At 47.9% G+C, this 17,778-nt stretch overlaps 1 protein-coding gene across 1 annotated transcript in view; it reads left to right on the forward strand.

Annotated features, from left to right (window-relative positions):
* LOC144158460 (ATP-binding cassette sub-family C member 2-like) overlaps positions 1 to 17,778 on the forward strand; it is a 104,499-nt gene that overhangs the window by 80,314 nt on the left and 6,407 nt on the right. The window contains exons 22-26 of the mRNA XM_077689341.1: positions 1,777 to 1,878; positions 2,482 to 2,655; positions 5,267 to 5,425; positions 11,635 to 11,801; positions 14,489 to 14,683. Of these exons, the coding sequence (XP_077545467.1) occupies positions 1,777 to 1,878; positions 2,482 to 2,655; positions 5,267 to 5,425; positions 11,635 to 11,801; positions 14,489 to 14,683 (797 nt within the window). The remainder of the gene's footprint in view (positions 1 to 1,776; positions 1,879 to 2,481; positions 2,656 to 5,266; positions 5,426 to 11,634; positions 11,802 to 14,488; positions 14,684 to 17,778) is intronic.

Consider the following 17,778-nt stretch of genomic DNA (forward strand, 5'->3'; position numbering starts at 1 on the left):
GAAGGCATCACGATTCCCGGTAATCATATGCAAGGTAAAACAGTTTTTGCAACCTTGCCGAACGCTCGAAAGTATTGTACCTAATCACTTTACGTTGTCATGGCATGACAGTATACCGACATGCACTATGGGCTGCAATAACTGTCAGCTGAGTTCCAAATAACCCACTCTGTGTATAGGCTGGTTTTATGGCTTCTAACCAGTATGGAGGTTATTGAGCAAAACGAATCACCTCTACGGTAAATATAAAATAACAATATGTTTGTTCAGACCTGGAGGGACATTTTGTGACATTTCCCACAGCTATATATCTTGCCAATATTCGGATGTGCGGTATAGGAAAACTGCACTTAAGATGAGGAGGTGGAAGAGGAGAAAACTTTATTTAACAATGAAATCGAGCTGGTTAGTGGCCCGGGTCCTCCGTCCAGGACAAGAGAGTAAGTGTAATTTTCTTCAATACATAGAACGCTATCCTGAATAGAATAGGATTTGTTCTTTGCGCCTCGAAGGGTTGGAAACCAATAAAGAGCCGCTTGGAAATATTCATCAGTTTCGATTCTTTTAATATCTGCACGTATACAATTTATTGCGTTAGTTAGCGAGTATATCATGCCTTGAACACCATAATCATGTTTTCATTGTTCGGGTTGAGAGTCAGGTCGTTATAATAACAATGGTTACGACAGAAATTCGGAGCACGAAAGCCGCCTTCGAGTACTCTGGACAACGTTGTCTGGGGTGCAATAGCGGTGGCGTAGCACAAACGTTCTCATTGTATTTGCATGTAAATAAACCAAAAACCAAGCACGCTGCGCACGCAGCCGTAACGGCAGCCAATTTGTGAAAAAGGGAATGTAAACCATACAACCTTAATAAAATATCCACACTATCTTTGTGAGCCTCCCAAATCACAAACCTCCTAATAGGACGTTTGTGACGGTGCAGAAAAAATTAATGCGTTCGGCACATAAAAAAAAAAACATTCATCTGATACAAGTCAACAACCACGAAAGAAATAGAAGCCAGCCGTTTTATTTCCTGCTGTGCGATGCGCTTGTAGGGGCCCGCTGCTTGGTACGTAGCATTAGAATGTTGAACCTTCTAAGAGCGTCTCAAAAATACTGCGGGAAAGCCAACGCATTCTCAATACTTATCGAAGAGCTCTGAGCGCTGATCCTCGCGAATAAGCTAGAAAGGACGAGCTACACATGATCTTCAGACCGATGCTCTGAAGGAAGTTGTTCTCTATCTCCTCGTGTGTTGCAAACTTGTGGGAGATACAGCTTGAAATTATTTAGATGTGTCAGAAGCTGAAAAAAAAACTGAATTACTAGAACTATGATTTTAATGCACTAAAGCAACAAAGCGGGCGATTTCTAGCACAGGCACTGCTTCCCCTTACAAGCGGAGTGTAGCAGACGACAGCGGCGCGAGTCCCTAAGCCGACGTCAGAGCCAGGGGGCGCCACTCAAACATCTCACCGCAATTGCCTCGTTGGTGACCGAGAATTTTTTAACTGACTATTTTGCACTTACCACTTCTGCAGAGCTTTCCTGGCAGATCATGAAGGGTGTATGAGCACTTAAAGAGTAGTCGCGTGTTTCATCTAGGTACCATTTGTATGGTTTTTGTTGTCCCGTTATTTTTGTTGTAACAACTCTCTGGTATAGGTTATTTTGCCTCTTCGCATATCATCTGCAAACTTTGTTAGGACACTGGCTGGGTATGTAAGAAGTATATCACGTTTACAGCAATACAACAATCCATTTCCAGGTACCCATGTCGCTGTTAACGCTGTGCATTATGCTATTCAACGTTCTCCATATGGTCGTCGCCTTTGAGCGCTGTCTCGAGTACACAGAGCTCCCTCCAGAGGTATAGTATTTGAAGTTCAACTACATCAGTTTTTCGAACGAGCTATTAAACTCGGCTTCAAATATTCCGCCCATTACTCAAAACGCTTGGTAAAAGCACGCCCTATTAGATAGATTTATAGGAGTCCCCGCTCCCACACCCATGCAATTGCAGCGGTAAGCAAGGAATAAAAACCTCACCGTTCACCAAATACTAATACTTTTTATTACATAAAGCACGTCACAAGTTAAACCCAGAAGTTTCCTAAAGTTTCATTGAATTTAAGGAACGTATTTGTAGAAAACACGCTATTTCTGGAAACTTGTTCACAAACTGTAACTTTTCTGTATGTATCTAATTTAAGTGTTGCATTTAGCGTTGTCTCTATTAAAATTCCCATATGCAATAAAAAAGTTTGGAAGTGACGTCTTAACAACTTATTTTCAAATTTTGTGAAATATCTGAAACACTTTCAAAACTTTGTCAACCAGTTCTCTTAGTCCTTAGGTTTGCAACCACGAAGCCAGGCTACGCGGATAGGAACGAGAGTCCCCCCCCGTATGAGAATAGTGATGGGACTCAATCCAACAAATCAACGACCTCACAGCCGAATCACATTTCCAGAGCGACCCCGCTGCAGCTTCCAACAAGAATGCAGCCTGGACAGCAGACGAGTGCAAATCGAAGTGGCCAAGTGTGGGCAGAGTAGAGTTCAGAAACTATTCTGCATCGTACCGGCCAGGGGTGCTGCCCAACGTCCTAAATGGCATCACGTTCTCGGTTAAGCCAATGGAAAAGGTAAGCCATGCACCTAGGTTATTTCAATCTTAGCTTAGTAGTCAGCGATTGCTAGACATAGGGAACTGTATTTCTACAGAGGTACTTATTAGCACAAAAGCTCCAAATATTTATTTAATTGCAAGAACATTGTCGAAGAGATCTGCACTACTTAACTGTGAGGGGGAAGCCGCCGGTGCCACAGGTGCTCCGAAGACCGCGTATTAGGGGAGTTAGGTGTACTCGTGATGAAAGGGCTCATTAGACAATATAACAAAGCATCTGGAATTTAGAGAATATTTAGAGCCCAGAAGATTGTGCCCATTTCCTTGCAAGGGAACAGAAATAAACTGACCCTTATAAATTAGATCAACTTTGCTATACATCAACGTAGTCATGGAATATCTTGTAAAATGGTGAAAACTTCACAGCTGTGAAATGACGGATGTAGTATGCAGAAGTGTGAGCCGCATAAAGTCCTCTTAGTCCAGTAAGAGGTTACTATCTAAGCAAAATCGGTGTACAGTAATATATTGGTGACAGTCACAGCATTTGAAAAAGCTCCCCCATCCCTGGATTATGCTGGCGAAAAGTGTCAAATTCAAGCAACGCTGATCTACCCACACCAAAAAGTTTCGAACCTTGCTACAAGTGTTTGACCTTTCGAAATGTTTGCTTTTCTTGGGGAGTTGTGCCTTCGTGAGTGACAAAGGCAGCATGCCGTCAATGTTAGCCTCCCTTTCAGTAGCGACACTTTCACTTTCGATTGCGATAACACTACCACAAAAGGAACTGGAGGCCGGAAATTCTATGGCTAGCAGATCATAGATTGCTGCATGGTGTGGGGGGTAACCATAGGTTCCTAAGAGCTTGCAGAAACGGCACAACGATAAAGGTTCGTATCAGGCCCGAGGCAAGGTTCTTGTACGCGGCGACTAATTATTCTTTGAATCCATCAGAAAAACAACAACGGCCGAAAAAAAACACACTTTCGATTTCGAGCTCAGTAGTGTTGCATAAATCTTATGTGCCACGACGGCGGCTTTTTTGGTGACACGACTTCGCGATTCTGAAAGGTAAACGCTTTTTAGTCCAAGCGAAGCTTCCTGTAGCGGTAAGTACACATGAAACAGTGAGACGAGGGCAGAGCTGCTGATGAAATCAAGCGGTGTATGAAACACCCCGCGATACCCTTAAATGATTACAGCGCATTGGAAATGGTGGAGGAAATACGGAGACCTTTGAAATCTGGAAAAGAGTTCTTTGGGAGAACGAGATGATTGGCATGGATAGGCTAGTAGAAAGGCTGGCTTGCTACTCCAGGTAAAACAGTGAAAATTGGATGATTTATGCACACACACTCTTGCTCCCCTTTCAGAAACTCGTAGGTTATTTGGGCTGAAATGTTAATGATTACACGCAGGGAGATTATGAGGTTTACGGAGGTCCCAATTTCTAGCTCCATTTGTCGTCACTAGCTCCATTTGTCGTCAATTTCTAGCTCCATTTGTCGTCACCATTTGTCGTCACCGGTGATACAGGTAGCTTTATTTTCATTATTTGGGAGTGCTCGTAGAGTGCACCCCAGCCCACACCGATTCCGCGCCGCTCTTATCTCCCGGCGCTGGGGTCAGCACTGACCACCTTTCCGAAGTAGTTTGCGCAGCTCCACCCACGCAGGTCCGCCGTTCTGCAGCCACATCGTCACTATTCCTTTGTTGGTCCTCGACAAATTTGTGTTAGCCAAGTGCATTCACCCATGAAGCTGTATAGCGGTCTCTAACTTTGCAGGAGAGGCGTTGAAATAAGCGCAGAAAGAGTTTCTCGTAATATGTAAGGGGGTCTTGTGGAGGAGGACAAAAAATATGGCGCATGGTGATGACTTTCCAATAATGTGGATTTCGAAAATACAGTTTATCCTTCTGATGATAGGCTGTTGCACTTTCTGTTGAAGTATCGTGCTGCTCTCGTCGGTCCAGTGCCGCAGCTTCATCTATAGCCGCTTTCTCGCGATGGCTGATACCATGAGCCCTATTTTGAACATCTTTAGCATTTCCGTCACGGAGAACTTTCTCTGCTTTCTTCCCGCTACTAGAACCTGGTGCGTTGTGACCCATACATATTTCGAATAAGGCTCTGAGCCCGTGTGGCGACATATAGAAGGCGCTCCTTCTACGGACCGTGGCCTTTTCTCAGAAGCCCTGCGGTTATGCTTCTTACCTTCCCTGGCGCGAGCTGGTCGTAATTTTTTAGAACACTCCTCAGGTGGCTTCTGTTTTAGCTGCACGAAGCACGCTCAGATTTTCCCAACCATGTTTTTTCTTTGTGAATAATTCTATTCCTCGCAGCGTTGATTCCACGAAGCATAGAGATTATTCCCTAAAATACTGAGGAATTGTAAATACATCCCGAGAATACGAAGAGCATCAAGGTGATATCGACCGCGTAGGTAAAAATGGGAACAATTTATTTTCCCCCCTACATTAGCTAAACAATGGCTGTAATGAATAAATAACCTATTGAGTCCGAAACGAGCGGGCTAGGGGTGTGCGCTCAGGCTTGTATTGTTGGGGACAATGTACTGTTGTTGCTGTTTTAATTTTGGCGGTTAAAGTGAACTTGCAAATCGCAGGTTGGCGTTGTGGGTCGTACAGGAGCAGGGAAGTCTTCACTGGTACTCGCCCTTCTGCGCATGCTCAGACCATCCGAGGGCCAAATCCTCATTGATGGCGTCGATATAGCAGATGTGCCATTGCGGGTTCTCCGAAGAAGCATCACAGTCATACCCCAGGTGAGTAGAATGTGATATCTGCCATAAGGCTCGAAAATGTTCATTTGGTCCGGAACGTACCTTCGCATATCGACGCAACAAAACGACTCTAGGTAATAAAAACCTATTTAAGAGTATTGATATCGACTGGGCGTCTGTTTTATAACTTAAAATAAGGCCAGTATAGAAACAAGCTGCCCGTCTTAAAACCACGTGACAGTTTCTTAACCATTATCTTTCAAGCGCACGCCCTGAGATCAACATTGGTGTGTGCCCGATCGCAGTTGCCGAACGCAAATTAAAGGATTGTTTCAAAGTAATGTACAACATATCATTCCGCATGCTTAACTTCCCTTTCGCTAGCATGTTTATTGATAACGTCTAGCAACCAGGCATAACGTAATTGCCGTAACAAGAATGGTTTTATTGTTTATTATCCTGAGCTGTGCATTTATGGTGAAACCAGCGTCAACTGAGCTGGAACAGCTCCGACAAAGCAACGCAGTTTGTGAGATACAAATACACATTATCCAATTACTGAGTACAGTCAAGAACTGCCTCATTATAAACTGCTTTTAGCTACCTAGGGCACTGATCATGTATTCAAACAGGTCCACCGCAACTACATCTGCGTTTTGTTTTCTCACGGGAAAATAATACGTTTTCTCAAGTCATAACAAGCGAATGGGCATCTTGTTTTGACTGCAATTAAACAAACTTCTGTCACCAGTTTCTTCATAAAATTGTGCATTTTTCGGATATCTTTGCGGTCGATCAAAGAGGCCGCTCACAGCGCACCACTTTTCTACAAATGTAGCTACGGTTTACGCAGGGCGTCGGTAAACCCCTGGCAGTTTTTAATTAGTCGTGCTTCAAATCACGAGACAGTAGAAAAAAGCGCGCCAATCCTCCTTGTGCATGAGGTTGGAAAGCGAAGTTGTAAAGGACACCCACAACGATTACCCATGCGACGTGAATTGAATTCAGGCACGTGGCTCCACAGAGAGTGAAACGCTAGACAAGTCAAATGCACTTAACCTCACCATTTATTACTTCAAAGAGACATTCTTTGGTAAGGTCAAATCAATGCTTGATTCATGGACGGTGGTTAGTTCAGTTGTATTTGTGACGCACATGAGTGGGAATTATTTTTTTATAAAATAAAGAAAACTCAAACCCGGTGTTAGATTATCTTACTTCTCCTCCATCTCTGCCTCCGTCTCTGTGAGCTTCCTTTAATTTTTATAACTCCTAGCGCACGCGCAATGCGTGCACACGGCCGCTACACGTGCCTTGGACAAAGCGCCCAGCGGCGCGATAGGTCACGTGACGGTATCACGTGGCATTCAGTGAGAACGCAGGGTGGTAAACCCGCAGATGGGCTCCATGAGTGCACCGCCGGTCTCCCCCGTCTCCGCGTGGGCTCGTAGGTCAATGCGAAAGATAATAGGCTCTCGCTCCATTTCACTATTCCTTCCAGGTTCTTTTATTTGTTCGGGGGAGTTTTCTGCTGACACCATCGGTCGCGAGCGAACCACTGGGGGTACACCTTAAAAAGCTTCGCTTTAAAACAGTGGCAAATATACATTGCTGGCTCCCTTATTTTGTATTGTTTACAATTTAACTGGTGGGTACAAAGTCCACCTCTAGCGACTTGCGAACTTCGCCACTCAAAGACAACCTTGTTCCATCGAGGCTCTTGTGACCACGAAATGAGCCCGGATGCAATTTTTGTAGGGGTCGGTGGCTTGATGCGTGGCAAATGTAGCCGCTGAATAATCTAGCAGGTGGTTTTCCTTATATTGGTGGTGAATAATGAACAGAGGCACCGTCCAGAACGCCATATTTAACACAGAAATACGGCCCTCCAACCGTTTTGTGTAAAATGGAGCTGCTGCTCAAGCAACAAGCACAAGTGCGGCGTTGCGGAATGCCGGGGCACGCAAAAACAAGGACACATTTCCGTTAGATTCGATGGGGGAGCACAAAAATATTGCGCAGGTGTGATGCTTGCTGAAGCCACGTATTGTTTCTGATCAACCTTGGTATTATTGTGGGCTAGTACATCGACACGCCACCTCGTTTCATTCTCCACTTGTCGCTACGGTGGATTCCTGCTTCTGGCTGGTCTTGCCTTATCATTGCCGCCGTCACCTTTTCGGGTTGACTGTTTGGGAATGCTTAGCTACACCAGCAGATCCCGACCAGCCACGCCACTCTAACAGCTACCAAGGTGTGTTTCCCCTGGAGCGGAATCCAGTGACTTACGCAGGGGCTCAGGTGTTCACGCACGGTTGGCATACTATGGGAATATAGGTTGCGTAGGAATGTATATATAGGTTGCCTACTGACAGACCGGGAATCCACTCTCACGGAATCGGAGTACCGAGACACAGATATGTGTCGTGGTGGCTGCGGGGAGAATGCGATTCACAACTGCGCGATTCACCCGCGACAGGCCACCTGCGATCGAGTAGGTCTCCAAGCGGATTCCATTCCGGAATAAAAAAAGATGGCTGGCGATTACGATACTCACTAATGCGATATTTGGGCGCAGCTTTTAAGCTGTTTTGTTTGTGCAAAATATGTTGAAGCAAAGAATTTACAAAGGACATATCTGTATGGTGACAGAAAACTTGTATTTGCAGTGGCTGACGAAGCACATGCACCGGTTGCCTCGCTCATTTTTCAGACCTCACTCGGGGTTATGGCGTCGGTAGTTCAGATCCTCCACTCTGGCAGCTCGTTTAGCAGCAGCGGCTGACAAAGCGCACGTCCGGCTGCCTCACTGCAGTTCAGCACTTACTCCCGATGGCTGCAATACGCTGAAGCAGCAATCACTAGTAGGTTTTTTCGATGGCACCTATGGTGGGCCTCTGCGTCGGTGGCGCGAACTGCGTCTCAGGAAGGGACCACGAACTGCGTCTTAGGAAGCGAGCGCACATCATCGTCATGCGCATGCCCCCCTCACGTTTTCGACAAGCGCCGCGCACTCGAGCGTCTTGTGCGGGCACAGCATACTACCCCCTCCCCCCGCCTCACACACTCTCGAATAAGCGCCTCGCGTCGCCACGGGGAACCGCCCTCCCCTCCCAATTTCTCAACACTCTCCTTCTCTGCTTTCTTTCACCCTTCGGACTTGCCATCGGTCGCTCGATGACACCGACGGCGACGCCCCTCAGCCCACGAACGGGCGCCAAAGGACTGCGCCCTAAAAGGAGCGCGCGTCCAAACTCCTCTCAGTGAAGGGACGATCCTCTGTGAGAGACGGTGCTGGCGAGATGCCAATGAAGATGTATCTTCCAGTGTCCTCGTTCTGAATTCACGCAGTATCTCAGATATGGTGCGCCACGCAGCGAGGTAGCTAGAACGGACGTAACCACGCCACTGGCTAAGCTGGCCAAACCTACAACCTTTCTATACCCAACCGCATGCGTACAAGAAAAAAAAAAGAGATCCTGTGTGCGCATGAACCTCCCCTTTCCTTAAGGCGAAGCCGTTTCTGCTAAGACGACCACTGCCGAGCGAAACAGGTTGGACCACATCCCCGTGACGCTAGTAACACTGGTCCCTAGTCAAAGAGAGTCCAGCACAGTTACCCAGCCCTGAGGCACTAATATATCTCACAACAATTTTGAAGCCTTTAGTTCACCAGGCCGTCCCAGCCATCGTAAAACAAGGCAGCCCTTCAGCAGCGAGCATCAGCCAAGGGCATATGTATGTATGTATGTATTTATTGTACTTAGGAAAAGGAAAAGCCACCAACAGGCGTAGTTTGTCTCGCCTAGGGGGCGGACACCGGAACGCCTGCTGGTGTAGGGGGGGAGGGGGAGGAAAGGGAGAAAAGAATACATAGGAATAGGAGGATAGGGGGAGAAGGTTGACATTACAATGCATGTAACTCGCGCAAGGGTAAATATAAAACACAAAAGAGAAAAAAAAGGAAAAAGGGGAATAAGGGTAAATATAAAACACAGAAGAGAGAAAAAAAAAAGGGTTGCACACTGGGAAAATTAACATTACAGAGAAACACTACAGATATAGACAACACATGAATCTACAAAGGACACAGCACACTTGTAAAAGGGGTCACACACACACACACACACAAGTACAGAAGCTGCTTCAGCAGCAGCACTCCTCCACAATCTGGGCAGCTAGGCAGAGTTGTAGTGGAGTGCGCTGTGCAGCCCCGAGGCCCGCAGGTATGTACCCAGGGCCTCGAGCACTTTGTCTCGCAACATCATTTTGTTTATCGAAGGATTTATCGAAGGATTGTCCGCAGGAAAGTGGGGTGGCGTTTGGCGCAGTGCCATTCTGGGGGCTGCCTCAGCTGTAATCGGCCGCTCTACCGGACTGGCGATGTTTGAAAGGGCGAGCCAGACTTTAGGGTGCGCGAACCCAACAACAAGGTGCGCTGGCCGGAATCAGCACTGGCGAGGACATTGGCGGGGACAGGATCCGTGATGGGCGTTTCAACGAGGCTCGAGAGCTACTGGCTGAGTTGGCCACCTCTGTAGTGCCACTTAACGATGCCGTGCGGCCTGCGATTAAGCCCCGGTCGTCAGCGGTGTCTGGAAAAGTGGTCAAGAACCAGCCATGTGTGGCGTGTATGCGAAGAGAGAAGGCCGGAGATTTACACCAAAAGGTTTTTGTGAATTCAGTAAAGGATTTCGTTTTTTGTGGTTATTAATTGTGGGCATAGCACCCGGTCAATTGTCGGTAAGTTGAAATTTGCACTATTCGGGTGATAATGTGTGCGGACGTGCCGCCTTGGTGAGAGTTTTATTGCATAAAAGTTTTCTTGTTCTTCAATAAATTTCAGTTGATAGTCAGAGCCCTTCGTGGGTGTTTTGTTACTCTTCTTTCCGACTCAAACAAAGTAGCTACGCTATGCTGTCACTGTGAAAGAAAAAACAGTTGGCTTAATCGCAGGACTATTTTTACCAGAATCGCTTTGAAGGCACGAAAAACAAACAGGGGTTCGATGGAGGCAGCAACTGAGACGATAGTTGTGCAAACAATAGACTTGTCACGTTTTATGGCACGTCTCGACCAGCTCAGAAGAATGTACACGGGAGAATCGTTGGCACGTTTACCACAGCACACATTTATTATGCACAACTAAAACCCCTAAGCAAAATAAACAACAAAGCCAACAAAGAACTCAACCAAAGCAATTCCTAAATACTGATCGGTAACAAAAACCCAGAAAAGCCAACAACCCAGGCAGCACAAACCAAACCAAAGTCGCTACACTGAAGTCCCTAACAAAGCAAACCGTCCTACTTTCAGTCTATACCACGTCCGTGTTAACGATCCTAACAGCCATGGTCATATAATCCCAATTCCCTGGCAGACGGGCCTACCGCTGTCTCCGGCGCTGACGTGTCGTACCTGTAGCGTGGCCGTGACACGCTGGTAGTGGTAGTTGTCCGCTGCCGCGGTGCCGGTGGTGGTGGTAGCGACGTAGTTGGGCGTGGTAGTCACACGGTGGACCGCTTTTCAGCTAGTCCTCGTGGTAGCCCTCGTAGCAGGTAGCTGCCCCTGGCCTAGGGGCCGTCACCGTGGAAGCAGGTAGCACCGGGGAGCTCCGAGAACGTCGCCGCGTGGGGACCGCCAAGGCGTTAGTTGACGGTGCGTGCTCGCTGTACACAGGCGCCCGACCGTCGCCGCTGGGGCCACCAAAGCACAGGTTGGTGGTACGGCGCGGAAGTAGAAGCCGATGCCACGTCGGTCCACCCCGGCCCAGCTGACGTGGCTCTGGTCGATGGCGTGGCCTCGTACCCCCGGCTTGTTCCTCGGACTCGTGCCACCTGACCTTCCTGCTGTGGCGTTCTTCTGATCTCTCTCCCCCCCTGGCCTGTGCCCCGGGATTAAATAGCCTTTGCCCGGCCGTCACGGCACTGTTGCATTCGCTGTGCCCGTGTCCACCGCACGGGTCACCACCACATTGGTCATTTCTCCACGTGCCTCCCTCGCGTCACCTCGTCATTAGTCCGCTCTCTTCGCGGGAAATTTGCGTTTTCTTGCTTCGTCTTCATCTTCGTCGGCCTCTGGCTCCGCTATGACACGTCATCTTTATTCGCACGGGGGGATTGCCTCCTTAATCATGACAAGACTGAACGCGCTTACAATGGAAGTGCGTAAAAATATTCGGAAGAGGTCATCGCACTACAGAGGATGAAAACCGGCAGATCATATAATGAGCGTTTTTTTTTCCTTTTCAGGATCCTAGCTTGGTGCGGGGCACCCTTCGGATGAACTTGGATCCCACCAATTCGCACTCCGATCGGGAGCTGTGGCAATGCCTCGAACGAGCGTATTTATTCAAGCTGGTGTCAAGTGACCCCCGAGGGTTGCTACTCGAGACGGCTGATGGCGGCACCAACCTCAGGCAAGCTATTTACCCTAATCTCTATAACCCACATAACATCTTTCCTGCCCAGGAGTAATATTTCGCTTTGGAAATTTTGAACGCGATTACTCCTACTATTCCTGTCACAAATAATTACCGCTTTTACCACTATGAAGGTTTCTATCATTATGCCGAGAGGATATGTTATGGCACTCGTGAACGCTCTTTGCAAAAATAAAAATGCATGGAGGTGTTTTCCCACCTTAGTACGCCGACAACCTAAAAGGGCTCGTAAATTGGGCGTATGCGTATGTGGGTCTTGTGCCCACCGGAAAGATACTGCGGAAAAATCGCGTTGAGGAGCCTATGGTCGTAGCATTAAGGTCAAGTAAGAAACAAATACGTGCGTTGCCTCCAAGAATATTCACCATTGAATGGCCTGATTGTCAGGAAGCTCATAATATGATTATTTCAGTTATTTTCTAGGCGCTCCTACGTCTGCTGACGACTACTGGCTTATCTACTTATCTAATCTAACACGTATCTAATACTTCCGTGCTGTAAGCTACAGTTTGCGCCTGCCTTTTTCGCTTTCTTGTCTTGGCACTCTAGACCACCTCGCGTTATTTTTACCTCCTGTTTGGCTTTACTAGGGTCTTGGCGCTATCTACCGCGCTTAGCCGTAAAAAAAAAAAAAAAAAAAAACTTGTGGCACCTCCGACATAAAAGGGCTTTCCATAGCGAGATAGTGAAAATATTTCGACGGGCCATCTGGTTACAGCTCTCAACGCTACCTACCCGGCAGAAGAAACAAAACCTTAGGAAAGGCGCTGACGCTACCTGCGCTGAAGCCAGAAAAAGTCGTTTTTGGAGGTCGCCCATTTTTGCTTTTGCTTTTGCTTTGAGCACTGACGCTACCTTCTCTGCCATTGCTCGATCCCTGTCGTATTACTTGTCTCCCCCTGTCGAGCATTGACTGCCGGCTGGGCTGCGCAGTGGCGCCGAACCTCGCAGGGCCAGCCTTCGGCACCGTTGAGCGGGACCCCAATGAGCGTGAACAAACGTGGGACGACCTTCACACTTCTTCCAATGCGTCCGTGACCACAGGGGCCTCTCTCTAGCTTTTCTGTCTTCAATGACAGCGTTCCACCCGGCTGCCGTGCCACTGTTCCCCTAAAGTATCAACACATGGTACTTCTATCCACTTTTGCGCCACCACGGGCCCGGTGACGCAAGCATTACGCAGATCTTTTTTATTCATGTAGTACGGTGGAACCGCTCTGACGTCGGGGTTGCGCCTTTGTCTAGAAAGTAAAAATTTCAGTTTCTTTTCCTGCCGCGCCCGACATGTGCCTTTAGTTTAAATCTTCAAACCCAGCAAGTTACTTTGTTTAAAGCAAGTTTACTGAGAAATATAGCATCAACCTGAGGTTGCTACGCCCACGTTTTATTCTTAATTTTTCTTGTTTGCAAATGGTTTACGTCATTCAGCCGCCCAAGGCCTGAAGTATTCTATAAATAAATTACTCTTTTGCATTCTGCGGCGAGTTTTCGTACCATCCGCTGTTTACGCCTAAAGATGGCGGCGGATATTTCCCCTGAGTGACATGACTCGCTTTTGCACGGAAGCTGTGTCAAAGTTGCACGAGGTTGAGGTGTATATAGTCGGGATGGGCCAAATAGCTGTAGTATATTCGAGTATACGGCCCCTTGAATGCCTAAATATCTCTATACTGTGTTCTGTTTTAAAGGATACTATACTATAAGAACGCTGTTAAAAGTGTTTAGTTTATTTGTCCTCATTGCACTTCACTTGTGACGACCAGCTGCAGTCGTAGCGCAAGAGAGGGGCAGTATTGCAAATAAAAACATCACTTGAGGGCTCTATGGTGAATCCTAAAGCATACAAGAGCCTCTCGTCCCTTTGCCTCGCGTACTTGGGCCTTGGCTCGATGCACGCACCTTGCTTGCATTTTCCGCAAAACTGTGTTTCTCATACATGCCTGTATACAGTGCCAACCATACTTAGCCTTCCAACAGTCTGAGTGTTCATGTTTACTGGCTTCATAAAAGGCACTGCCTGTATGTCTCCCATTTTGTTGGCCACAGGTACCGAAATTTTGTCGCCGTCATTCCTACTACTTGCGCTGTTGCCGCGCTCACTGGCAGCAGACTGGTATTTTACGACACGTACAAGTGTGTGTGTGTGTGGGGGGGGTGGAGGGGGGGGGTGGTAACGAGGTCCGTCGACAAAGAGGCAGTTGGCTGGACACACCATGTCGTTTTATTTATTTATTGTTTATGTATTTCTATGTTGTCCGAACCGCCCTCTCCGTGAAAGCGTAGCCAGCGTTGCGAAGGCACCGCTCTCCACTCTCGAAGCCAGCTGTCTCTGCGCAGTCCCTCCACTCCTTCTTCTGTGCTATTCTGTAGCTCGCTCTGTTAACACAGCGACGCGGAGCGACGCAGAATTTATGCCAGCATGCCCCAGCGAGAGATTCCGAAATATTAAGAGGGCATATAAATGTAATTATAAAGTATGTACACAAATATAAAATGACGAATACAGTGTAGCATATTTCATGCGTTCGCAACTCCCCTGAACTTTTACCGCCTTTTCGCCTCCTTACTGGCAACAACTCATATCCTGCTACCGCCATCAGCAAAACCGTTTAGGTTAGGCCAATGAATTTAACGACGTGATGTCGCTGCTATCACGGCCGCAGCGTGGGCCAAAGGCAGCTGGTGTGCCTGGCGCGGGCCCTGCTGCGCCGAAGCAAGGTCCTCCTGCTGGACGAGGCCACGTCGCAGATGGACGGCGACACGGACCGCCTCATCCAGGTGGCGCTCAGGGACGCCTTCGCGCACTGCACGCTGTTCACCATCGCGCACCGCCTGCACACCGTCCTCGACTACGACAGGTGAGCGTCTTTCGACCACATCAATAAAATACTCCCTCTCAATCATTGTCAACTTAACGTGTTTGATGCCTTTGAAGTATGCTTAGACAGTGGGCGTTACTGACGAGTGATTATTGAGGACGCAATAAAGTGCCCAGACTTGAAAACATGCGACGAGTAGTAGGAATGCAGCAGTGTTTAAGATCTCGCCTTACAAATTACCTACGAAGCTAGGGCGGCCTAAAGGGAGGCATATCAGATTGTGTGAGGAAGCACTAAAATTTTTTACATCTGAAAGGCATGCGCAGGAAAATTTGCGCCAAGGTTTAATCACTTTGAATATGGTAAGTCGACTGTAACGCAAACTGCTTTCTGCAGGCCACGGTTGGCTTCGTTGTCGCGGAACTCCGTAATACGATTTTACAAACACAGCACTATTTCCTTTGTTCTTTTCTTTACTTGGGAAAATTTGTACCAACGAACACTCCGAAGTATAGGTGGCGTTCGCCATATGTGGAGGTCAAGTTATGACCACCCCTAGAATTTCTAAAAATTCTGATTACTTCAATCAAGCTGTTTCGAGACGTAGTACAACTCAGTGAAACAGGCAAGCCCCGTCAAGGAGCAATTAGAAATGAGCAGTGTGCGCTGTTAAGTGCCTGAGATTAGATGTGCCTGAGGAACTGCAGGCAAGTGAGCATCCGCCAACTTGTTAAGATGGCATAATGCCTGCCTTATAATTGTCACTCTTTCAAGAATGAAAATTAACACTCGCTGGGTATGATACGCAGTCCATCGACTTGGTATTTTCTTAGTTGAGGTTAGGGATGCTTCTCTGCCCTGGTGGTTGCCTATTTTCCTCCCTAGAAGGACGTTTTTCTTCCAAAAAGAGGGTAGGTAAGAATAAACAGACCCCTTCATCTCCATCAAAGCACTGATTAAGGCTGTTGTATTACTAAAAAGGAGCATTGATATAAAGAGGCATCTCAAGGCTGCCACTAGGAAGTGGATGCGCTGCCCTGGGTTAACACTGCCCTGGGATGACACCTGCTTCCAAATCTTCTTTTTCCCCAGAAGCACACGTTTTCCCAGAAAAACAAGTTTTCCCCAGAAAACCTGTTTTTTCCCAGACCTTTACGTAAGCTGCGAGTGAGATTTACAAACTGTGAAATCTAAAATTTATGTTTCTCCTGTGGCATTTGTTGTCTTTGAAAGAGAGCTCTGCTGCTGTAACTAAGGAAATATAGTGAAAAGGGATGTTACGAGGAGGTCCATCGCAGCGTTCTTCGTTAAGCACATCAGCTGTTACTGAGGAAAGAATTGTGGGTATGATTTTTATACCACAACTTTTTTAGTGGAACCGATGGCGTCTTATCAAAAAGGTAATGAAGATACCAATAGACTGCTTGCTCGACCGGAAAGCTCTGAAAATATCTCTGTACAAACAGCGCATGCGCGAAACCGCATTTCTATAGGGGCGTACGGATGGGCCAGACGGCTCGCCGGAATGATACTAGTAGCGCCGCGCGCGGCGGAAGATCGCCCTAGAGCGGCGTACGCGTACCGGGCTGCCGTGCTGCCGGTGCTGGTTTCGCCCGCTCTTGTGGAATGTCTTGGCGCTCAGAGGCTAAGTAGACGAAGATGGAGATACTAAATTGACTTTTAGCGTGCAGATCTGCGGTCATACGCGGTCCATAGCCTCCGGGGCGTGATCTTGCAGGGCGGGAATTACCGGCCACTGTAAGCATGCCGCGGCTGTGTGCGCCTACGTGAATGAGGCAACTGACGAGACTTGCACAACCAGATCCCAGCAGTGGGGAAAACCATCGAAAAAAAAAAACGAAGTGGGACGGGAACAACAGCATCGCGGGACTGTTCCCAGGCATTTCGATTAGGAATGCATTCGCTCGACTCCCCTTTTCACCGTGGCTTCATGATTGATTATGAATTTTAACGAGAAGACGCTACACAGACGACGAGCCGCGCCGTAGTGCGGAGTTCCGGATTAATTTGACCACCTTAGGATGTTTAACGTGCGACGAAATCTCGAACACACCGGCGTCTTTGCTTTTCGCCTGCATCAGAAGAGCGGCCGCCGCGGCCGTCGAAGCTCGACGATCGCGGAAGTCGGCGTTCGCAGCCGCAGCTGCCGTAAGCGTCGAGTCGTCGACTTACACTTCAGTCAAGGGCGGCAAGCCCTGCTCGAAGGCTTTTAGTGGAGCATTCGTGGCTGGCGAGCCGTCGTTCTCCGACGTGTTCGACAGCACGTCCACGGGTGAAGATTCCTCGGGCGGATGTGGCGAGGTCAAATTTCGGGCAGAGGATCGACTGCGCTGCCTACCTGCGGTAAAAGGAGGGCGCGTATTAGTGAGTGCAAAATGTGGCCTATTCTCCGCTTCCTCTTATCTCTCGTGTCTCTCAACGCTTACATGCCGCCTCTTGTAAACATGGGGAAACAAAGTCGGCAGGTACGCTGGGTTGGCCTGGCTCTCGCTATTTGCGTTCTTGGCGAAGGGCCCGGTGCATATTCGTGTGTCGTTTTATTTGGCAGCCACGGGGTCCCATCAGAGCTATTAGAAAGCCAAGTAATTTAGTTCAGTTGAGCTGCTGAATCATATGAGGAAGGCAGAGAAATGGTAGCTCCCTTTGTCCCTAACACAACCCTAATCCAGGCTTCTCGGCGGTCTGTCTCGAACCGCTTGCCGGGAAACGCATAGAACTTCACGAGGGGCGCCTGTCCCTTCGTGCTTAAGACGCTGTGTGGCACCTATATGCACAACAATATTTAATGACCTGTTTTTTTTTTTGCCTTAGGCGCGCTAGTTTACATCACGGCGCAGCAGCAAGAAGCGTACGACAAGCGAATCTCCCGAAGAGCGTACCCCGTGTACGCCGATGAAATGTTAGCAAAGCCCGCCAGGGGAGGAAACGGCGCTGCATATGTGCGGCAAAACTTGAGCCATACGCCCCTATTGTGCCCAAACGGTTGCCTAAATACAGGAAAAGGAACGGTTCTAGATAATACAATATACGCATGTAGCATGAATAAGGAGTCCAATAGTGCAATGTTAGCTCATAAACAACGTATCGGTATACATTTAGATTGTTGGTTGATG

This window comes from Haemaphysalis longicornis, unplaced genomic scaffold, assembly GCF_048455015.1.
Source record: "Haemaphysalis longicornis isolate Haplotype H1 unplaced genomic scaffold, Haemaphysalis longicornis Haplotype H1 scaffold_10, whole genome shotgun sequence".
NCBI lineage: Eukaryota > Metazoa > Arthropoda > Arachnida > Ixodida > Ixodidae > Haemaphysalis > Haemaphysalis longicornis.